The sequence below is a fragment of the Bidens hawaiensis genome, unplaced genomic scaffold (genome assembly GCF_021521415.1).
Source record: "Bidens hawaiensis isolate Kalapana, Puna unplaced genomic scaffold, B.hawaiensis_p1.1 tig00003244_1, whole genome shotgun sequence".
In the NCBI taxonomy this organism is placed as follows: domain Eukaryota; kingdom Viridiplantae; phylum Streptophyta; class Magnoliopsida; order Asterales; family Asteraceae; genus Bidens; species Bidens hawaiensis.
The window spans coordinates 2446155-2472262 of NW_027491178.1; the positions used below are offsets into that span (position 1 = coordinate 2446155).

At 33.7% G+C, this 26108-nt stretch overlaps 1 protein-coding gene across 1 annotated transcript; it reads left to right on the forward strand.

Annotated features, from left to right (window-relative positions):
- The first annotated feature begins 447 nt into the window (after window positions 1–447).
- LOC143623031 (putative serine/threonine-protein kinase PBL28) lies at window positions 448–24233 on the forward strand. Its single transcript, XM_077094039.1, has 2 exons — window positions 448–1424; window positions 23669–24233. The coding sequence occupies exons 1-2, from the start codon at window positions 489–491 to the stop codon at window positions 24014–24016; spliced, it is 1284 nt and encodes a 427-aa protein (XP_076950154.1). The 5' UTR covers window positions 448–488; the 3' UTR covers window positions 24017–24233.
- Window positions 24234–26108: the final 1875 nt, after the last annotated feature.

Below are 26108 nucleotides of genomic sequence, written 5' to 3' on the forward strand. Positions count from 1 at the left end.
AAGAACCTGACCCGACTTTAACCGGTTACACCGGCTTGGGTTTAAATAAAGTCGTTTGGGTGATTTGGTGTAATTTGTGCGGGGAATATTTAGTCTCTAAGAGCCGTATTACTATGCATGGTTTGGTTATTTGGTGTAATTTGTGCTTGTAAATCTGGCCATTTTTGACTGTTATATATATAAATGAATTTAGTTGTTGATTAAGAAAAAAAAAATTACCCACTGTCCTATTCATTTTTTCCAGTATATTAGAGGAGCCAACTCGAGAGTCGAAACTTTAGTTTTTTCATTTCATTTACCAATAATAAGTTTGCTTTTTCACTTTGTGTTTTCTTATCATCTCTCTTTCCTTGTATTCCTTCTCACATTAATCCAGCACACTTTGTGTTTTCGTAAATCAAAGAGAGGATTACTAATCCCGGTTCTATATATATATATATATATATATATATATGGTTCTCTGTTTTACTTGATAAACAGATCCAAACATGGCATCAACTTTACACACCAAGCTTTCTCACTTACAAATCCCACTTGAAGACGTACTCAACGCCACCAACACCTTTCATCAAGATAACCTCATCGGCCACGGTGGACTCGGAACAGCATACAAAGGACAGCTCTTACGCTCCGTGAATTTGATCAAGATTTCTGCGCTCAGGTTAGATCATCGTAAGCAAGGGGATGGAGACGTCGAGTTCTGGACCGAAATCTCAATGCTTTCTGATCTCAATCATCCAAATATAGTCTCTATTGTTGGATTTTGTGATGAGAAACACGAGAAGGTCATCATAACCACTTATGCGGCCAAAGGAAGTCTGGAGAAGCATCTGGACAACCCGAATCTTACATGGCCACAAAGACTGAAGATATGCGCAGGCGTGGCTCGTGCGTTGACTTACCTCCATCATGATGAGGGACGTGATTACGTTGTTATTCGTCTTAACATCAACAGCACCTCAATTTTATTAGACGAGAACTTGGAACCAAAGTTATCTGGTTTTAAAGTTTCCGTCAAACAATCCGTTAACCGAATGGACCGGGTCATCCTTTCTGAACCTATTGTCGCAATGGGGTATGTAGACCCGGAAATTGGAAAGAGCAAGGGTGTGACGCACAAGTCAGATATCTACTCATTCGGTGTGGTTTTATTCGAATTATTGTGCGGGAGGAGAGCATATATTAAGAACGGGACGAATAGATTTCTAGCTGGATTGGCCAAATATCATTATGAAAAGGAAACATTGCAAGATAATGTCTATCCTGATCTAAGGAATCAAATATCCCCTTATTCACTTAGAATATACTCAAAAATGGCATATTCTTGCTTAGAGAAAGAGCGAGTAGACCGCCCAAATATTCTCATTATTGTTGATAAACTAGAGAAAGCATTGAAGCAGACATTAAAGTTTAAGCCGAATTTTGTAAGTCTTTTCTTATTTAACTTTTTTTTATGTATGATACTTTATTTCTCTTTGTTTAATTTGTTTTTTTAGCGTCAATTTTTTCTACCATTTGAGAGGTCTCTCATCTTAACAAATATTTTGATACTGTTGTACAAGCCCTTTGGTTTTTTACTTTACTTTTAAATATAGCATTGAGAAAGAAAAATAAATTAAAATTACGATATCTTAAATTATTGTATAACACTTGTTTATTACATAAATAGTTTTTATCCTTGTAATGAGGGTTATTTTATATTATTTGTTTCTAATATTTATTTATTTTTTGAATTTTTATTTTTCTTATTGTATGAAAGTTTATATAATATACTTATAGTTTAATGATAAATTGTTTCACAAATAAATGTGATGTTATGACTCGGTTTAAAAGCTATATTGATTTGATGTTTATTTTTTTACTATAAAATTGGTTTTTTAATTATAAATAATATATATTTTTTTAAATAAATAAGATATTATTTTTTTAGTATATCCCTACTTTTTTGGATTTTTATATCAAATATTTGGTGATATTGGTTTTTAATTTAATGAGATGTTATAACACGTTTAAGAAAAACATCTGGGTTTGATGAGACTCATACCCGTAATTCGGGTCAAATACATGAGAAGCCCCCATTTAAAAATCAAGCAAATCTGGTGACTCCAAAAAAAGAAAGCGAGCACATCGCGACACGTAGGATTTTTATGATTTCGTTTATATATATTATAGATGATTGTATATATTGTGTTTTATTAATTACTACTATTTATATATTAATCCTTTAAAGATTTTTTTAAAGTGTTTTTTTAATTGAGAATGATAATAGGGGTGAGTATTGACAATCCTAATTCTATAATGAATATAATGAATTGCGACACTTTGTCTTGTACCTGGCTAATACATGGTTGGTATTAGGGATGAGCTCGGGATGGTACCAGTACTAATATCGAAAATTCAAATATTTGGTACCGGTACCGGTGCCGAAATGTTCCGAAAATATCGGTACCGAAAACTCAAAACTTGATACCGAAAATGCTCATTCCTATTTGATATGTGTGTCGGGTGAGTAATTACCCCGTTAAGTATCGATACACCTATGTGCATTGGGGTATACCCGTTAGATTGTTAGAAGTAACCTGATAAAATATCAAAATATATATCTTATTATGTTTACTTAAAAGAAAATGCATTTTGTTGGTTATGATTTGGGTAGATGAGTATACATATTTTTGGTGATCGGGTCAGTTTTTTAAAAACTATCCCACATAACTTATTAAAAACTAATCTAATACCCGAGTACTCGTTTCATTAATAATTACTCGTTTCATTAATAATTACAAATGTTATAGCTTTTGTAATTACAAATGTTATAGCTTTTGCGATTAAAAACTAATCTAACACCCGAGTACTCGTTTCACAGAACTTGTCAGTATCTCATGTCTCTATGATTAAATGTCACCATGGATCTCGGAAATACATTCCGATGATAATGGTAACAAATTGATGGTCCAAAACTTGTAGGACAACCTATGGATTGAAGTTCAAATAACTTCAAACACGGTAACAATATTAACAAAATTAACCTTTCAAGAATGTATGATTTTTGACGAAAATTACATAGATATGATCGTCTATACCTTATAATCACAATGGTATAAACAGAAATTAATTTAGTGAAGTTTGAAATTTCTGAGAAAAATGGCCAGAGTAATCGTATAAAGTGAAGAAGAAGTAGGACGGTTCGTATGCATACCGTCCTATATATACTGACATTACACGTTTCCCAATGTAACGAATCAGATGATTCGTTTGAATTTTGAATTAACGAATCAGATGATTCGTTAGATTAAAATAGCACGTGTCATCACGAATCAGATTTTATTCTTGTCTAATTCGTTAAATTATGCATAACGAATTAAAGTCATTCGTTACAGAGTGCGGAAGCGAATTAGAGTAACGAACTAAGAAGTAGTTCGTTAGAACAACATAATTCGTTATTCATAATTAACGAATTATACTTTATTTAATTTTAAATGAATAAATAAATTAATAAATGAATTAAATAAATAAATTAATAAAAAAATAATTTAGAATTCATTAAATAACTCTTTCAAAATAAAAGGATTACCGAGATCCCATACCTCGATAATCAAATACCTTAAACCGTTTCACATTTTGAAACCGATAACTTAAATAATAAAATAATATGTAAAAAATAAAATGCAAAATCTTTTTGTATTTTGATCTTTTGATTTGAAATATTTACACAAAAAATATCCGAAACTAAAAATGTAGAACAGAAAATGTTTTTGTGTTTTTGTATGGTTTTTCAAAAGCAATACATCTTTTTGGATTTTTGTTGAGTTTAAGCAGAGAATCATATTGACCAAATTGCCCTTCCATCTCAGTTTTATATTTCACCGTTATTATGACTGGCGTTAAGTCGGTCATTGATATTGTTGTCCATCTAAATCTTATAACAAGTCTTCAAGTGTTTTTGTGATATGATTAATGGTTCAATTAGCGCACAGAATATTAGAAACTATCAGCCCCTAATCTCGGTTCAAGCTTAATTTGATTTTTGCCAAATCACCCCAACTTGACTTAAACCATTATAGTGTTGATCAAAATTTTGAGAATTTTAGAACTTTTGAGCAATGCATTAAGTTTCCTTTACTGTGAGTGAGTATGCACGAGTCCATCTGTCGGCTTACATACATTGTGTCCCCTTGGGTCCGTTTCTTATTGGTATTAAGACGCGCACAAGGGAGGAACAATTGTATGACTAACTGCGAATTTTGATCAAGTCAGTAATTTATATTGTACGAAGTACAACAGTGATCAAGTTTAATGACTTTGGGTTTGCTCTAAAAGCGAGTGAAATATTCATGAATATGAATACCCAGATGATTAAGCCGCATAAAGACTCACAGTGTCAAGAACCCTAACGCTTGTTATTTGCTTTATTATATATTTGGGTTATCAACAGCTATAAGGCTTTAGTATGACCGGTTATTACATTTCTGCCATCCTCACCGAGACTTTTGCTAGAGACTAACATCTCTTTCAATTTGGCTTTTCTTTATGTTTATATCATATACTTTACTCTAACAACTTGTTTAAGACCTATCAATGCACCAATGCAATTAAGCACTCAGTTTTTTTAAGCTTATTTCTTACTGGATTTGGGGTCAATCAATCAATGTACTATCATTTTCTCTTTTTGCTTCAAAAACTCAAAATTTTGAGGAGTATAAAACAAAATGAATTTAATCACCCTAGTGACTTTTAGTCAATAGATTAATGGCTATCCTATCAGTCTACAAGTAGATAACAGGACCAATGCATGCAAGCATGCTCTACAAACTTAAATAACCGACATAATTTTCAGCGAGAAAATAAAGTAAAAAACATAACGAACACCCCATATACTTACAATTGTCAGGTAAATGACTATCCTGAATATTTACAAGAAATTATCAGGACCAAACATATACAAGTATATATCCTTCAAATAGAAGTAATTGACATAATTTTCAGCGAACGTAAGCAAAAATCTTTTTGGTTTTTTTCTTTACATACTTAAAACACAATCTTTTTGTCTTTTTCGGATTTTTCTATACAAACGAGAAATTCACAATCTTTTTGAATTTTCAAAATTTTCTTATAAATAAAACTTCACCATCTTTTGGATTTTCAGATTGTTTCTATACAAACAAAAACACAATCTTTTTGATTTTTTCGGATTTTTAAAATGTTTTTGGATTTTCAAAATTTTAACGGAAAAACATTAAAGACATGAAGACACAATATCTTCGATTTTTCAAATTTTTCAATGTTTTTGGATTTTATCTATACAAACGCAAATCACAATATTTTTGTATTTTCTATTTCACCCTCTAAAAACCAAAACCAAAATAAAATTTTAAAGAAGAACAAGCTAAAAATAAAGATAGTTATCCTAGTTTCAGGACATCAGCAAGGGTCTTTAAGCCATTTAAACCAAGCAAAAATTAAAAACGCGCTTTGTCAAATGCCTTGGTAAATAAGTCAGCTTTTTGAAAATCGGTGTGTATTTTCTCAAGATCAATTAATTTCTTCTCAAATCAATCTCGTATGAAATGATATCGAATTTTGATATGTTTCGTTTTAGAGTGTTGTACGGGATTCTTGGTGATGCTAATGGCAGCAGAATTATCAATTAAAATGGGAGTAGTAAGAAACTTCAAACCGTAGTCGCGAAGATGTTGTTGTATCCACAAAACCTGGGAACAACAACTCAAGGCTGCAACATACTCAGCTTCGGCGGTTGAAGTGGAGACCGTTGTCTGCTTCTTACACTGCCAGGAAACAAACCGGCTTCCTAAAAATTGACATCCTGCTGAAGTAGATTTGAAATTAATCTTACATCCTCCATAATCTGAGTCAGAATAAGCGGTAAGATCAAAATTATCGTCCTTGGGGTACCATAACCCGGCGTCTAGATTGCCCCTCAGATATTGAAGAATTCGCTTGACCGCTGCCAGGTGAGTCACTCGGTGACTAGCTTGGTACCTAGCACATAAACAAACAGCAAACATTATGTCAGGTCGAGAAGCAGTATGATACATCAAAGAACCAATCATAGCTCGATAGAGGGTAGGATCGACAATATCCTCCAATTCATCCGGTGATAAATTGTGACCCACGGGGAGAGGAGTAGAAGGGGTTTTTCCGGCAGTAATCTTGAATCGGCTCAAGACGTCGTTCACGTACTTAGTCCGGTGAATGAAGATTCCTTTAACAGACTGATGAACCTGCAACCCTAAAAAGAAATTCATCTCTCCCATCGAACTCATTTCGATTTTGGTTTGCATTGACTTTTCGAACTCCTTACACAACTCGTCGTTTGTTGACCCAAAGATTATATCATCAACGTAAATCTGAACGAGGAGAAGATCATCACCAATGTTTTTATAAAATAAAGTGCAGTCAACAGTCCCACGTTTGAAACCATTATCCGTCAGATGGTCGGCGAGCGTGCCATACCAAGCTCTCGGGGCTTAATGTAGACCATATAATGCCTTGTTTAAACGATAAACTCGGTCAGGATAATCGGGGTCTTCAAAACTCGGAGGCTATAAAACAAACACTTCCTCATGTAGTTCACCTTTGAGAAAAACACTTTTAACATCCATTTGGTAGACTTTTATGTTCTTATAAGCTGGGTAGGCTAGAAAAATTCGTATAAACTCCAATCTTGCAACAGGAGCATATACTTCAGTGTAATCAATACCCTCTTTCTGATGGAAACCTTGGACTACTAACTGTGCCTTGTTCCTTACGATCACCCCACGATCGTCTTTCTTACATTTAAATACCCACTTAGTCGGAATCGCCTTCTTGACTAGGGATGGCAATGGGTCGGGTCTGGGACGGGTCTAGGTATTCCTAGACCCGAACCCGATTATAAAAACCCGTCCCAGACCCGTCCCGGACCCGTCGGGTTTTTATCGGGTAATTACCCATCGGGTATTGGGTAAACCCGCGGGTTTCGGGCATACCCGTCGGGCACACCCAAATTAAATCCATCGGGTTTCTATCGGGTTTTGACAATATATATATATATATATATATATATATATATATATATATATATATATATATATACACTAGTAGGAGCCCGCGCGATGCGGCGGCAACAATTTACAACAAGTAGGTCTAGTCGGTTCCTGGTGCATTTTTTTATAATAAACCGAAACATGGTTTGTACCCGGGGGCCACGTAGAACCAGTTCTCGATACACCAAATCAGGTCTAGAACCAGTTCTTTTCCTAACTTAACATCAAATATGAAAGTTTCTAAAGTCATATTGAGAATGAATAAACCACCATCTGAAACTTGATTAAATATTTCTAAACATTGGACTCTCTACAACCACTTTTTGTATTCAACGTTAAAATGCGTTCATATACAACAATCAACTATATACCATAGCTTGTTGAAACAAAGTATTACATTTATCAAGACAAGCAAAAGAGCAACAAAAATTCAGTAACCTTTCATATATTTTTCCCACACTCTGAAGTTAAAAAGTGAATAATTATGTATATATTATACTTATATAATACAAACACAATATATTAAACCCACAAACAACTTTGTAACATGAAACCTAATAGCCTCCTTATCTTAATTAGCATCAAAAGACCTTAAAACCACAAGAAGCTGTTCGGAAAAATGAACATAAAACTTACTAATATGGTCAAATAAACAAAGAAACATAAGTCAGTAAAGCATAACCGAACCGAATCAACATGTAAAACCGGCTAAAACATAACTGATCGGTTGCCATTCTAACCGACAGCTCGGTTATGTTTATGGTTTTCTCCTAACCGACCCAAGCATAAAAACAAAGAACAAAGATAAATATATATCTAAGAATCAACAAAAGTTGTCTTGTCTGCAGTTCATCTTTGACCCATTATGTTGTTTGGCATTCTAATTGTATGGCTTGTTTTGACACGAACCAATGCGACACTTTTCTGACTCGAACCTATCCGGTATCTCTTTTAAATGGCCCGTGTTGACCGAAACCAAGCCGGGCTAAACTGAATAACTGAACCAAACCAATACGTGAAACCAAATTGCCGAAACCGAGTTAAACGAAATCAAACGGTTATTATTATCGATTAACCTAAAGTTCGATTACAGTTATGATTTTGGGTAAAATCCGCTATTTATGTTTGCCATTCCTCTTCTGTTTGATAAAATAATCATAACAAGACTGGAGAAACAAATTAAAAGATTATTGACACTTACAATATAATCTACCTTAACCGAATATGTTATCTAACGTTCTTTTCACTGATTGCAAAATACCTGCAACCGAAAGAAATAAACTTTCTGTTAGATTAGAACAAATAAAGTTTCATAACAAACTATTGCAAGTTCAAATTTATAACCTCATAGTTAGCCTCCTTGGATGTAAGCATAATCCGGGTCAACTGAATAGAAAAGATAGCCCAGCTATCTAAAAAACAAAACTAAGAAATTGTACTTAATAAATATATTGTTCATAAAGATATTTTAAAATGAGAAGGCTGACCTTGTATTTCGAGTGGTTAACCCATCTTGATAGGGAGCATCTAGAATAAAGATTTGATAAAAAAAAACATGAAAAAGTTATAAAATATAAAAGTATATATGTATATACACACGCCCTTCCGAGCCAGAGCCCAAAACACAGTAAACGTGCTGAGCCCGAGCCAGAGTCATAAAAGTACCTAACAGTCTTCGATGACAACGAGTATGGAACTTTCACTTCCACTGTATAAGTCTTGTACAAAGTCAAAGTCTACTGCTGTAGTGCACCACAATCTACAATAAAAAAGTGTACTTTTGTTATTTAAATGAAATAAATCTTTGAAAATAATTAAGCACAAAGTAACAAAAGAGAACTTGCATATGAAAAGAATTTAGTAATCCCTCAAACACAAAGCTTACTCATCTAAGGCCTTAAAAATAAATATATAAAGTTAAAATACATTTAACCAGCTTTATTACTTTTTAAAATTAAAAAAATAATCATGTTGACCCGTATGCAACAAATCTGTAACACACCTATACCTAAATTACCCCTGGATTAAAATCTGACCCGACCAACAACGAATTTAACCCGAATCAAATGTATGAACCATTAACAAAAACTATTTTTACCTGCTGTTATTGTTTCTGGCCCGTTTCTAACAACCCGAAATTATCCCAAACAATACCTTTTGCAAAATTTAATGCGGAAATATCGTATCCATTTATGCACGTTACAAACTTTGACAAAGGCCAATATTGAACCTGACAAAAACATTGACATTTGACCCGAGTGAATTGTTGACACAAATTTGAATCGTAATCAGAATTTTCCAAATTACCAAATATGCCCCTGATTTGTTATGACCTTTAGATTCCGAAATTTTCTAATACGTTTTTCTTTTAAACACTCCGGACTGACAAACAAATCAAATTTATACATCTGCTAATCACTTAACATTCCGAAACTACGTGAACCTTTGTTAAAAACATGTAAACTTAATATGTAAACTTTAAATCACATGTATGCATCTGCTGATCACTTAACTCCCAAACAGTACTACGCGTACCTTTAGATCCAATCACTTATTTACCATTTTTACATATTTAACATATGTTTAGTATTTAAACTTAATATGTTATAGTTAAAACTTGTTAAATATATTTGTTACATATTTTAATATATGTTTAATATTTAAACTTAATATGTAAACTTATAAAATCTTATCTACAAATTTATTACACATTTTAAAAAGATGTAAATTTATTTAAATACAAAAAATCTTCTAGTGATGATGAAAGAAAAATGATAACGATATAAGAAGATAATGTATCATAATAATAAAAACGTTACATATAAGAACCTAATAAGAAAGGGTAAAAGTTGCATAAATCAAACTTACATATTTATCTTTTTTATTCTCTTTTTTAGGGGTGTTCACAGACCACGGCTCAGTTTAAACCGTAAAACCGGTCATTGATTTGGTTTCACGGTCAGTTTTTGTTTTTACTATCAGTCGCATGATTTTATAATTTTCAAACGGTAGAAAATGGTTCGGTTTGCGGTGTATCATTGATTTACATTTTGACTCCCGATCGACCCGGGTTGAACTGAACCATACCAAACCGATGCCTTTTTTAAAAAGCCCATTTTGACCTAAACCAAACAGACACCTTTTTAAAATGACCCGTTTGAACTCGAACAAAAGCGATACCAAATTAAAATGTCCCGTTTTGACCTAAACCAAAGAGACACCTTTTTGAAATGGCAACTTTTGACACGAACCAAACTGATACTTTTTAAAGCAACTCGTTTGACCAGAATCAAATCAATACCTTTATAAAATGCTTACCTTTCACATGAAGCGAACTGATACCTTCTTAAAACGCCCCCTTTGACACGAACCAAACGGATACCACTAACACAACTTATAAATCAAAAAGAAGAGTGTGACGATGGTGCACCACGACTCAAAAGAAGAACATGAATTAAATGAGAAAATGAACAAAAAAAAAATTGTTCGATTAAAGTGAGCCATGAAACAACATAATTAAAGTATCTATACAAATATCAAGACATACCTCGTTTACTAAATGTTGTTTCGCCTTATCATTGATAAATTTTTGTAAGCTAGGAGAGCAATGTGCCAAACTATAGTCAGTCAAAACCATAAACTTGTATGTTGTCCAATCTACGGTTTGTATTAACATATGTACCTGAAAATTACAAAAGTAACACAAAAAATGTGAAGCACATTCAAAAGCTTGCTAAACTTTGTACCATCTCATATCTCAAACTAAATATATAAACAAACATGTATACCTTGGCGGTTCATTTTAAGCATTCTCTCCAAAGCTTTCAGATCTCAAGAAACCTCTTTTTAACCTTATCAAACTATTCATGAAAAATAAAACATACTTTAAACTATAGTAACAAAATAATGCAGTAATGAAATCTACTTAAAACAAAATCTGCAGAAACAAAATTAATGAACCGAAATTGTAATACCTGCTGCAGATAATGAGCAAGCTTACGCCCTAGATTATAAGAGGTAGGACTGCTCGATCAACTTACTGCTAGACATCATCAATAACATAGCTGCACCAACATAAGAATAAAAACTTGTAGGAATCCAACATTCCAACTTGAACTATGAGATAAAACAAAACGTGAAACGACATTAATATTGTAAAAAAGAATGAATCGAGTGAGAAAATATGTGAAATTACTTGTAATCAAGACATCTAGTGATGTTATTTATAGTGTCTAATCTTTTAGCCATCTAATTAACCAACTTTTTCACACAAAATTAGTTTGATTAGTTTCTTAAAACATATCACTTTTTAAAACTTTCAAAACAGCCCCGAAATCATCATAAAGCATGCCTTTCGGTTCTTAAGCGTTCAACCATCAATACACGATTTAATCATTTTCAAGAACTTTTAACTTTTTTGTACGTGTTCGGCCCCAAAAACATAGAAAACAGGTTTTATGAACCCTCCTTGAGCGTTAAAACATTTTTATGCTATCTACACGACTTATTAGAATCAAACCACTCAAACCGGAACGAACCATCACAACCGACCAACACATTGAATTTAATCTTATTAAAAAGAAAACAGCAACCAAAGACTTTTCAATTCAACAGAAGAACAACAAACATAATTAGCAGTGGCAAAACCAACATTAATCACACACCATTCAAGGCAAGCTGTACATGCTAGCGTAATCCCTTCTAGAATGCATACAATATACTAAACATACCATCAACTGATGTTTGGTTTTATTTTTTTAAAATGACCAAGTATTATTTAAAAATATACATACAAACAATTTCATATTCCTAGACTGAAAAAAATAAAAAATTAAACAAAAAAATGTTGTAAGGCCTGTTTCAAGTTTAAAACATGAAACCGAACCATTAAGCCAAACCTGCTTTTGTTTTTCTTTTTTCAATATAGACACATTTAACTAATATCCATTTGCTGTGGTTTTGACAAAGCATTTGGATATTTCGTTGACAAAAAAGATATATTGGATATATATGTGAGAACAAAAGTCTGAAAATTTCTTGAAGATTGCTACTGCTAATTGTGTAGATCATGGCTTTAAGATGACACCAAACCTTCTTTTACACAAAGGAGGACCCTAATTAGCTTCAATAACTCATCACAGGTCATATTATGATTCCTTTCTACTACATGTCAACCTTTGAGAGTGAGTTCTTACCAAACTGAAAGGGAGTGACTTCAAATGAGTATCGAGTATGCATCCTCGCCCTCGATTTCGTTCCTTGACAGTCGAATATCCCACCAAAATCGGATAAAATAAATTACATGAACATAAACAGATTTAGATGAAAAAGAGCTGATTTGAGGGAAGAAAACAATTACCTTATGTGTATATTGTAAATCAATTGAAAACAAATTTACAAGAACGAATTGCTTGCACGAATCAAAGATCCAGTAGAGTTGCTTACCCATTTTGGTTATGGCGCTGTGTATAAGTGTCAATCTGCATTTTGTTTTCTGATTCGCATCCTCATGGGCCGTCGTAGATGAGAGGTGAGAGAAAGCTAGGAGAGAGAAACTGATGAAAATGTACAGCTTTTTTTTGAATTTTGATAAGAAGAGGGAAATATGAGAGGGGATGCATTTGGAGTTGTACTAAATGCATAACCAAAATTAAGAGTTTTGAATAAAAGGACGGTTTTGCCCTAGCTATATGTATTATAATATAGCATAGATATAATAGAATAATATTAAACTTTTTAAATGTTACGATGACCACTTATCAAAAGTAACAAAAGCAAACATATATATATTAATTTTTAATATTATTATATACTAAACATATATATAACAAATATATAAAAAATTATGTCGGGTATATAATCGGGTATCGGGTAATCGGGTCGGGTAACCGGATATTTTATAAATCCCAAACCCGTCCCAGACACGCGAAAAATTTCAAAACTAATCATAAACCTTAATGGGACGGGTAATACCCGTCCCAATTATGTCGGGTTTCGGGTATTCCCATCGAGTCCGGGTTTAACTGTCATCCCTATTCTTGACTCTAGCAGGTTTATTGATAAGATCCCAAACACCCAATCGTGCAAATTGTTGTAATTCCTCTTGCATAGCCTCTACCTAAGAAGGATCTTGAAGAGTCATACGAGAAGTTGTTGGCTCAACTTGGGATAAAAAACAAGTGAATTTAGCAAGATTTACAATTCCAGACGAATGTAAATCTGTATAAGCACACAATACATTATTTTCACTTGACGAAGCAACTTGATGACGTGTTTGAACTCCCACATCAAGTTCTCCAATGATGTTTTCTTGTGGATGATAACTATGAATCCTAAGAGTGGGATTCTCAGGAACAGTAACATTTTCAAATAAATTAGTGTAATGTTCTCCCAGCTCGTGAGATGAAACATCACTATCAAGTTCAATATCTTGATCATCAGCTGGAGTATCATCAGAAGAAGTAGATGTATAATCAAAAAGAACTGGAGAATTATTTTCAGGATCTTCAGTTGGAGCAACGGTTGGAGCTTCAACATCATTAGAACTAGAAAATATTGGAATTACCAGTTGTTCTTCAAAGTAAGCACGAACCAAATCTTCATCAGGTTGTTCAGTTGTTGGAGTAAAAGAATTAAATAAACCATCATAGTCGAACATCCAGTCGGGACCTTTCCCTTGTTGAGGTGTGATGTATTTTTGACAATCCACATGATACCATTCCTCAACACAACCAGAAGTGAAGTTAAATACCCGTTTTTTTGAGAAGCATACCCTAAGAAATACCCTTCAATGGACTTTTCATCAAACTTTCCAACATCCTTTTTCAACATCGTACAAGGACACCCAAACGGTTCCATGTACTTTAAATTAGGTTTACGATTAATCAACAGCTCATAACTTGTCTTCTTGAGTTTTTTAACAGTAAGAACTCGGTTGAGTGTAAAGCATGCAGTATTCACCGCCTCATTTCAAAATTGGACAGGAAGCTTTGAATCGGCAAGCATAGTTCTAGCAGCTTCAATCAACGTTCTGTTCTTTCTTTCAGCTACACCGTTCTGTTGTGGCACATACGGGGCATTGTATTCTCGATGAATTCCCTTTTGTAAACAAAAGAAATCCAAAACAGTATTTTTAAATTCTGTACCATTGTCACTTCGAATTATACTCACTTTTTGTTTGTAAAGTGATTCGATCTTAGTGATTAAATTTTGAACAAGAACTGCTGTTTGATCTTTCGAACTCATCAATAAGACCCATTAGTATCTTGAATAATCATCAGTAACTACTAGGCAATACCAATCTCCAGAAATACTCGCACGATTCACTGGACCGAAAAGATCCATATGAAGTCGCTCAAGAGGAGTATCAATGGAATTTAATAACTTAGAAGGATGCGACTTTTTCTTCTGTTTGCCATTTTTGCAAACAATACAGTGATCGGATAACTTAAAATTCTTCAAAGACACACCGTCAACTAGGTCATTTGCCATTAAATAATTCATCTTATGAACATGAATGTGACCCATTCTACGATGCCATATAATAGAATCTTTCTCGGTTGCTTTCGAGACAAAACAAGTTTCGATCGATGTTGATACTTTAGAACTCATATTCAAGACATAAATATCATTCGATCGAGGTGATCTCATGACAACCATGTCCTCGGGAATCACATACCCCGGTTTTAGAATCAGACACTCTTTATCTGTAAATATTGTAGTGTATTTTTTGTCACATATTTGCTACACACTCAATAAATTATGGTCTACCTTATCACAGTAGTTAACCTTCTCAAAAGTAATATGCCCATTCGAAACATCACTTTCTTCTGTAATCATACCCCCAGAGTTCACAGCAAACGCTACATAACCCCCTTGAATATTTCTCACATTTGTTAAGAGGTTGAGATTTCCGGTAATATGACAAGAACATTCACTATCCATAATCCAGTTTTCACCGGAAATAGCCTTGGACGTACCCTACACACAAATGAAAATGATTAGTTCAAAAAGGCAGCCCAGACCTCAGTCTTGGGCACCTTTTGGTTTTCTTGAGAAAAATTAAACTTAGTTGAATTCAACTGTTGTTCAACAACTTGAGAATAAGTTACAGGCTTCTTAGACTTTCGTCTTAGATAAGCAGCTTGAACTACATTTGAGTTCACATTTTTGCACACCGGTTCAGTTGGAATAAACTTTGGTTTAAAAGAACCATGAGTTTCATTTACATGAACAACTTTTCGAGGATTCACGTTTGAGAACATGATGTGAGTATCATCATATGACACAGGTCGTTTCAGAATCTTCGTTATCAAAGGGACCGGTTTGGAAAGGTTCTTGACAAAAGGATGAAGATTTTGAAATTTCTGCTGCCCACAATTTCTCACGACTTGACCATGTTGACCGCAAAGAAAGCAGCTTCGCATGTCTATACGATCGTGTTGAGGTTTAGCATTAACATATGATAAAGATGGTTGATGAGAACTCACATTCTTGGTAAAACTCTTAGCTAAATCATCAGATGACTCAGATTTCTTTTTCAAATAAAAATCAAAGTTAGAACAATTTGAGAAACTTTTCAATGTATCGGTTCCAGTTGACTTTACAAATTGAACTTTCTTAGCATGTTTTAAAACTTGCTTAGCTTTAGTCAAAGGATCAGATGAAACTGATGTTTTAGCTTGAGCATACAGACGTTCAAGATCTCGAATCCTGGAAGTTTCATTGTGAAACACACTCTCAATCAGTTCCGGTTTAATGATACTAATCGGAATGTCTTTCTCAGTGAACATCGTGTCAATCCCTTTTAACTTAAACACACGAGCAGTTGATGGCTTTGAGGCATTAGGATTTATAAAATGCAATAAATCCTCGTCAGAAATTGTAGGCTTTTCTGCTTTTTTAGCCTTCACTGGTGTGACCTTAACATGTTTTTCTTGTTCCACCTGAGTTGTGTGTGAACCATACACAGCCTCCTTAAATTCATGAGACTCACAAAGTATGTGATTTGAACTCAGAATGTCCTTGTTCTTGTGTATGATTTCAGGTTCGAACACATCCTCAATGATAACTTTATCAACATTATCAACAAAGACTTTGTTGCTTTGAACATGAGGTTTCTGAATTGAAGGTTGGGCTTTAACAGTTTCAGGTTTAACTGGTTTTGCTTTTTCAGGAATCACATATTCTTTAACAATCACATCCTCTTCTTTTCTAGCAAAAGGATTTGGTTTATAATCATTATGAAACGGTGGTGGAATTTCGACAAAACCTATTCCTTTCTTTGAATCTTTTTGCTTACCAGATACTTTAATTATTTCATTTAGCAAAAAGGAAGAATTTCTAAATTTGCCCAATTTGTCTTTAACTCAAGAACCTCATTTTCAAGCTTGGTTATCTTTGATCTATGTTTCAAAATTTCTTGAAACTTTTGATCATTTATAGTCATTTTAACCGATAACTCAGCCTTAAGATCATGATTACTTATAGTTAAGGCCTCAATTTTCTCTCTTGAATTCATTTGAGAAGTCAAGGATTGCCTATAAGTGTCTTTTAATGAAACTATCTCTTTTAGCAAATTATCATTTTGAAGTTTTAAGGAGTCTATCTTAGACCTATTGGTTTCACAATCAGCACATGATAACTTAGAAGTAGAAGTACTAACCTCATTTTTCTTAGCCATGTAAGCAGACATGGTTGGATCACTGATTTTTGCCATACACGCAAAAGTAGTTGGAAGCTTTTCACTTGAATCATCAGTCTCAGACTCTGTATCAGCATCCGAAGAGAGTTCACTTCCACTCACATCTTGAAAGTACTCAGGAAATCCAAACATTGGCAGATTTGCTTGATTGTTACCACACAGCAACCGTTGTGACCAGTCATCCCCATCTACATTTGACAACATTGCTTGAGAACCGGAAGACGATGGTTTAACTCCAGAAGACTCTCCTACATCACTTCCACTTTTACCCGATGAGTTCTGATCTTGCTTTCTGGGACCAGTGTACTCCTTCTTTGGCTTATCACATTCTTTGGCAAAATGCCCAAACTCTTGACAATTGTAACACTTGACTTTTAATTTATCAACCCCAATTTCTTGTTCAAAGACGGAAGATCTTTACCCGTTCTCTGCATAAACTTTTTCACTTTCCTGACTATCATAGCCATGTTCCACTTTAAGTTCATCAGTTCTAAATCATCAGGATCAATCTGATCATAATCTTCATCCCTCAAGACGCTCGTTGCAATCTTACTACTAACCAAATTCTCATATGAAGTCATGAAGGCAGACAAAAACGCAAAGTTTTGTTCAGTCTCCCTCATGTTTACATTTGTTTGAGATGAGAATTGATTTGTGGGTGATGAAGATCCAGATCCTCCAGATGAACAAGAAACACCAGAGAATCCAGTATTTCCAGCCGTATAGAAACAAGCATGTGGATCGCTATACATAGTTGTTGCATTCTCACTTGCATTTTGTGTGAGAAATGCAGTGATAGGTGAAATGGTTGACCTTAATGGCATACCCCCACCATAAAAATGCAGGATCTTGACTATCTTTTGAAGACTTTTGACATTTAAGATCGTATTCTCGTGCCTCGATCTTTTGCATAAATTTTGATGCCGTCAAATCTTCATTGTTGAAATAATTATTCTCTTTCAGAACCATCAAGAAAGTCGAGTAGGAACTCGGTAATGCACTTTTAATGGTATCAATTTTATCAATCTCAGAAGTTTCCAATCTCATCTTATCCATCTCAGCTATCAAATGATTAAATCTTGTTGTCATTTCTTCAACAGTTTCACCCTTAAGTAGGTTAAAGTTTCTGAATTGAAACTTGAGCATAACCTTTTTGCTTTCAGCGGTGTTACCCATACTTCTCATACGAATATGTTGGAATAATGAAGCACAAATCTTTATACTCCCTACTTGGTGAAAGATTTTTTCCAGGTAAAGCCATGGTAAGAGTAGAATAAGCCTTTGTCTCAATCTCCAATGCTTTCTTCTTTTTAACCGAATATTGTGAAATAGCTTTAGGTGTAAAACCAATAGTCACATCCCCAATCATTGGAACAGTGTAAACGTCATCCAAGAAATAAGAACAATCAGGGTGAACTGACCCTAGATGAGCACGGAAACGGGGTTCCCATTTAGCAAAATCGCTAAATTTCATCAAACGTGGACATTTTGAATGTGAACCGATCTCGGTATCCAATTGTAACATTTGTTGCATTAACATATTTTGGGAAGCTAGTGCATACATACCAGCCATATTTGCTAAATGACAAAGATTTCAAATTACTCTAAGGGTTAAAACTGAAAATTTAATTAACGAACTGTGAACAATGGTAACGAACTGTGAATAGTAGTACGAACGGTGAACAGTATTAACGAACTGTAAACAGTAATCAACGAATCACACCTTAACGAAGTTAAGATTGATCAGGTAACGAATCAAAGATGATTTTAACGAATTAGTCTACAAATTAATTAACGAAACAAAATGGTTTCCTTTAACGAATCATTAAGAGTATGCTTAGCGAATGAAGTAGCGAATTAGCTACAGTTGATGACGAATCAACCTATAGCGAATTAGGTAGTTACAACGGTTATAACAAACCTTTAACAGCAAATGCCACGTGGCAAAAGTTGTTATAAAACAATTACCGAGGGAAGACACGTGTCACACGAACTAGTTGACACGAATTAGAAATATGTAGCAAAATGGTTCACGAATCAGCTAATCATTCTAGCGAATTAGCTTGAAGATGTGAACGAATTAGGCTAAAATGTTAGTTAGCGAACCACTTGAATCTTCAAATCATCAAACCTTCAAACACAAATTTCCAGAAATCTGGAAAAACGTATGAACATTTAACCCATAAACAAATTTGTAATACACACTCGATACTCAACCAAATCGTTCAATCAAATTACCAAAACACTCGCAACCACATCACGAATCCAACTCGTATCATCCCGTAACCAATAACCAATTAACTCGTATCCGATCTAACCAAAACCAATCTCCTGTTTTCGGCCAAAATCAGATCCAATCCAATTCAATCCAAACTCCAATCAAATACCAATTCCGATTATCCACACCCTTCTAATACCTTATGTATCACAAATCCAAACCAATCAGTCCATTACAAGTTTAAATCAAACTCAATTTGATCAAAACTCAACTGAAAACAAAGTTATACCAAAATAACAATTAACAGTTTTGTAATAACGAATTAACTATCAAAATCAAGAGCAAAAGAGCACCAACAGCTCTGATACCACTTGTTTGATCTTGTTAATCCAACACACAGATATGATCTATGTATAATTATCCTAACACGGATCTAGCTCATGATTGCCATCGATTGTTAGTAATACGTTAACTATATATATTAATTGGAAGTATGTATATAATAAGATTAGTATGAAGCTTGAGAGAGTAATCGGGCAGCGATTCGATAATTGAAAACTCTAATACTTAAATTAACTGTGGACTAAAGCCACTATAAATAGACGATGGATCTAGTTCGTTACACAGCCCGTAACGAACTAGCATCCACTTTGTTACTTACACTTTAAAGAAATAACATTAACGAATCACCCCCTGTTTCGTTAAACATTCTTAACAAATCAGTAGGGATATTTAACTTAGCTCTAGTTCGTTTAACATCCTTAACAAACTAGGTTGTACATTAACGAACTACTTTAATACTTTAATACTTTATTACATAAATAAAATGACAAATACATTAACGATAGATACAAAGACTAGAGATGCAAAACCGTGTACTAACAATATATTATATAAGTCCATGTCTATCATTTACGTACGTATACGCTGTTTATCTTTCGTTTATTTCAGAAAATAATTTAAGCCCTTATAAGTCCTCCATGGCGTATAAGCTGCTCGCAGCGCATAAGTACATCTGACGTATAAGTTACACATATACGTCATACATATATATACGTTACATATACATATACGCTTCATATACATAAACGTTACATATACATATACGTTGCATATACATACACACTACATATACATACAAGTTGCATATACATACACGCTGGTCATACTTATACGTTACATATACATACACGTCGGTCATATTTATACGTCACTCATACATGCACGCAGGTCATACTTATACGTTGCACATATGCATACATACACGCTATATACATATACGACGTACTCATACATATGCGCTAGATACATACATATACGCTGCAACTTATACGGCGTATATACTTATACGGATACACACCCTTATACGCTAACATCATATGCGTCCATACATATGCACCCGTATAACCCGTTTCATTCGTAACAACTTGTTTATGTTCAGGTTTACATTTTTCTCACATAATAAGGTTCGATTTACTATCCCACTAAGTTTCATGTAAAACCGACTTCGTTTACCCGTCCTTTTCACAAACCGAACACTACTCGTTTTACCCGAAACGAACCAACTAACCCGTTTACTATCAAGTTTATTAGTTTATAAATAATCATGGCCCGTTCAATCATCCTACAAATTTACATGCAAATCCGTACATGAAAAGTAAACATTTTTAACAAAAACGTACATTTGAGGTTTATGATCGAAATCACTCGGATAGACCAAAACCATATCAAATGAACTCGTAATTGAGTGATTCAAGCGGCCACAGAACCGTCTCTCCAAGATCTACAAGCGCCGCGTACTGCCGCCGCCGGAGGCCGTCGATACAGTTTCCGGAAAACTGAAACTGTTGCCGGAAAAACTCCATTTTTGTTGTTACGGTTTTGCTGATATCAACCGGACTTCCCAACCTCTGATCAAAGATCTGATAGTGTAAATCTTCATTTATATGCCATGAACACTCAGTTAAAATTTGAGAACGATCCGACGTTTAGATTTCTGGGAATCGTCATGTCTTTGTTGGCTATTTTCTCAAAAACGGGAATTGGAGAAGTGTGTGTTTTTGAATGTGTAGGCTATGGTGTAGAGATGAATGGAAATGGAAAGGATTAGGGTTTAAGGGGTATTTATATTACCTTAATCCCATGGACCTAAGGCACATCTTTCCTTTTAAGTCCATATTTAATTTTATCTTTAAAGCCTACTTATCCTTCCATCTTTATTATTTAATTATTTCTCTACTAACTCAAGTAAACTTTTCCATCATAAATAAATAATATATTACATATTATTTTTAGAAATTTCAGGATGTTACACTTAACCAGAATTCGGACCTAGGTCCTCATTGGTGCAGCACAACGACTTAACCACTCAACCAACTCAATTGTGTGGTTTGTGTATGAGAAATTATATATATATATATATATATATAATAGAAATCCATCTTCTTCCTCAACAAAACCCTAGAATTACAATAAGTAAATTCGTTCCATGTTTGTAAAAATTAGTTTAGGGGTTTTGTTAGATGGCTAAAAACAATAACAATGCATATAACAATTACCTCTAAGGTTTATAGATTAACAGAGAACCGTGGTTGGCCGGAGTCAGATTAAAACGGATTGACTAGAGGTTATAGAGAGTGTTAGAGAAGGATTGAAGGTTGGTGCGAGTTTAGTAGTCGTTTAGGGTCTTATTTATACTAGTAATTGGAGCGTATTGGTGATTAATCGTGTTAAATGAGATTGGAGCAAATTCCGGCGATGGTTACGACGTTAGTAATGAAATTCGGTAATTAAAACGTGTTTTAATTGTTGATTAGTCGTTATGTGTTAAGTTTTAAGTTAGTTACGAGCTTTAAACGAGTCAAAATGAGCGAAAAATGGGGTTTTGGGGGTTGTCATTATGGTGGTCGGTTCCTTTAGGCCGAAAAAGCGAGGTTGGGGCTAGGGTTGGGTTTTTTATTTTAATACTCCCTCCGTCTCTCTACAAGTGTCATAGTTTGAAAAACACAAAATGTTAGAAAGTTTGAATGATTGCATTATTTGCTTAACAAATGACTATAATGCCATTGACATATATAAAAAGACAAAATTTAAGAAAGTTTGAATGATTGCATTTGTGTAAGGGTAAGCTTGGAAATTATTTAATAAATTTTGAAAATTGATATTTGTAATGGGACAAACTTTAATTTTACCGTAAAGTCGGTTCTTGTCGGAACCGTTTCCGTTGTATATTTATCAAATGCGTTGTGCAAACTTTGCAAATTACAAAACAAGTTTATAATTAAAGTTTAAACAATTAGGTTTTAATCAAAAATATAACGGATGTTCATGTTATGATCTAAATTAATTTTACCGTGAAAGAAGACATACAATTATATAAACTTGTTTTGTAATTTGCAAAGTTTGCACAACGCATTTGATAAATATACAACGGAAACGGTTCCGACAAGAACCGACTTTACCGGGAACCGAACCGGTTTAGAATAACCGGTTCCGGTTCTTATTTTTAGTCATTTTGCGGTTCCGGTTCGGTTCTCGCGGTTCTGAACCGTTGCACCGCCCTATAAGGGAGTATTATATTTTAAACAACTTTTACACTTTTTGCCCCTTTAGTTTCAAGTTATATTAAAACATATTTGAAATATAACTACAAATTGACCCTTTAACTTTGAAATGTTTTATAATTGTAATAAAAGTTAATATACTTGGATTATTTCTGAATTATACCGTATAGTTTGGAACAAGATTAAATAAAAACTTTAAATCTCAGAGTTTTGTTAGTTGAACAGACTGAATAGAAAATTAACGAACGATAACCGTAAATCATCGAGAATATTATATAAATGATAAACGACAAACAAGGATGCATTGAAACGACAAAACGGTTCTGTTTAACGAATACAAATACATAAATACATGAAACGAAACTTGATATATATATATATATGCACAAACCGGAAATTTAAAATGGGTCGGGATTTCGGATTTGAAAATTAATGAATGTTGCAACAACTGGACGTCCTCTAACAACCATGCACATGGCTAGCTGTCATCTCCTATTAGATTCGGCCACATGTCTATTCAAGTAGAGGAAAGCATCTTTTAGATAGTGAAAGTCCCACTAAACATATCCCTCCATTCCCAGCTATAAATACATGGTTCATCATCATGAGGTATTCGTTCACACTTCTCATATTACATCAATCAACTTGTATTCTCTCTCTATAAGAACAATATTTACTCTCACATCGGAAGGTGGTTACGGGAAGACCTCGCATCTTGTCCATCATGTAACGAGCTCACGGTGATTCTGTTTTGCAGGATTTGGATTCGGATCCCGATCTTGCTTGACTCTCTACTCATTTTAACCTAGTTTCATCCGGTAACCCTTGTGGAAATATAGACCTAACCTTAACCGATTCAAATCTGTGTTTCTTCATATGGAAAACACAAACTACCACCATGTGAACTGTGGTGTACGTGCGGCGGAGGAGGGAAGATATTTATTTATGGGACCCACTAGCATAAGATATTATTTTTCTTTTTATGTTCAGTTTTTTTTTCTTTTGGTCATTTGAGTCCGCTAGGGTTCCTAAAAGTGATTACAAATATATTAACCACCAAAAATTGTTCTCATACTTCTGACAAGTATCTATAATTTCATACTTTGTAACTCTCTTTTCCTCTTGTTACATGTTACTGCAGGGAAAGAACTTGGAACACTTGAAGATTCAACTCAATGACATAAAGTTAGCCACCAACAATTTTTCAGACAAATACAAAATTGGATCTAACAATTACCATACTTGGTACTCCGTAGAACTTGGTCATTTTGATAATGAAAACACTTTCTCTATAGAAGGGAAGAGTATAAGTGAACTATCCAAGAGACATAACACTATAGTTATTAAGCGCTTCCTTCCTGTAGATGAAGAGGAAGAAGAAGAAATATTTTTTACAGAACTTGAAATGCTATCTAGTGTTAAACATCACAACCTAGTCAATTTGTTAGGATTCTGCGTTGATGGTTATGATATGATGATTGTCGTTTAGAAATTTTCTAATGGATTTCTTAAGGATTATTTGGGAAATGTCAAAGAAATGTGTACTTTAACTTGGGAAAAACGTTTGAAAATTTGCATTGGTGTTGCTCGTGCATTGAATTACCTTCACTTTCAAATGGAAGACAAAAAAGTTATGATACACGGTGATATAAACTGCGTTAGAATCGGGTTTAATGAGAATTGGGAGGCAAAGATTGAAGACTTTCAATGGGCAACATTCTTACCTCCACATCAAAATGGCAAAGCTGGGTATAGAAAAATACATTTTGACTCACAATGCTACGTAGATCCAGAATATAAGAATACTAGTAAGTTAAACAGAGAGACCGATGTGTATAGCTTTGGAGGAGTTTTGTTTGAAATTGTATGTGGAAGGCGTGCTAAAGACCAAATTTACCGTAAGGAAAGTAAGAAAGGTCTAGTTCATGTGGTAAGACGAAACTTCTGCACGGGAACACTAGAGGACATGATGATCCTACACTAAAGGAAGAAATTTGTAAAAAGAGTTCTATTGCAAATAGAGGAGCTAGTAAGGATTCTTTGCACACATTTTTAAAAGTTGCTAACCAATGTGTGGTAGAAACACAAGACCAACGTCCAACAATGAACGTTGTTCTCAAAGAACTTGAGAAAGCATTGTTCTTTCAAGTAAGTCACATGTGTATATATATATATATTAAAATTTTAATTTAATTTAACCATTAAGTGCATATATTATTTTAATGCATAAGGAATACATATAAATTGCTACATTTTTAATAGCTAAATTTCAGCTGGTCGTGCACAGTAATTCAATGACGCCGAAGAACGATAACTTTGTTTTTTTTAGGATCGGTTTTGCCATTCAAAAGGGGTGGTGACGCAGTTTGTTGTCCGCTTACCTGTCTCCCTATTGTTATTGGATTCTTTTATTATATTTTATTAAGCGAAATATATATATATATATATATGTGTGTGTGTGTGTGTGTATTACATGTAACGGATCTTGAAAGACTTGATATGTAGACATCAATGTTGATTCAAACTGAAACACGGTTACGTGTTTGTGATTTTTTTTTTCAAATGAAGGAAATTCTACTTTATAGGAGGTTGTCCCGGCTTATTGGGGACCTTGCCGATTGCCTTTTCATTTCGATTCAAAATGCGTGTGTATTCCATAACGTTGTAATATTTTTATCTTCTGTTACCTTAATTAATTATCCTCATCGTATTAAATGTTTATACTCAATATATATATATATATATATATATATATATATATATATATATATATATTATTTCTTAAAGGTTGAGGGAGTGCAACAGCTAGATAAGGATCAAGTTGTTAAGGAACTTGAGACACCAACTCATGAAATTCTAGTAAGACCTTCCTTCATCATTTTTTTTCACTAAAATGTTTTAAAAGAATTGAAATCTACAAATTGAAATTGTTTTCCGTCACCAAATTTTTAGTTTTTCATCACTAAAATGTAGCTTTTATCAGTAACTTTTTTCTCTCATTTTTTCTTGAAGGAGGAGCAAGTACAACAACCGAAAAATGACCAAGTTGCTGAGGAAGTTGAAAAAGCATCTCATGAAATTCATGTATGACCTGTTCTTTGTTTCTTTTTCGACTTGATTATCCTTTCAGCTGGTAAATTTTTTTTCTAAAAATAAATTGAAATCTATAAATTGAATTGGAATTTGACGGAACTTCAATAGATATAGTAAATTGTTATATATATATATATAGTTTTTGAATTGAAACAATAATCTACACAATGATTAATTAATAGATCGATTATAAGTTTCACACTAATAACAACAAATTATAATGAATTGTCTGCGATATCTAAACACTTAAATAACTAACTACAATACAAGAGTTGATAAATACAAGTTATATATGACCTTTTGTTTAAATAATTGATAATAATATAACAATGGTATTACGTACAATATTGAAATTTGTTATGAAAGATTAATTTGATCAATTTAAGTTATAATCAAGAATTCAATCATATGGGTTGCAAGTGGAAAACAGAGAAAATAGATAATGTGAGCGTTGATGGTAAACGGCTACATTGTTTTCTCACCTGAGT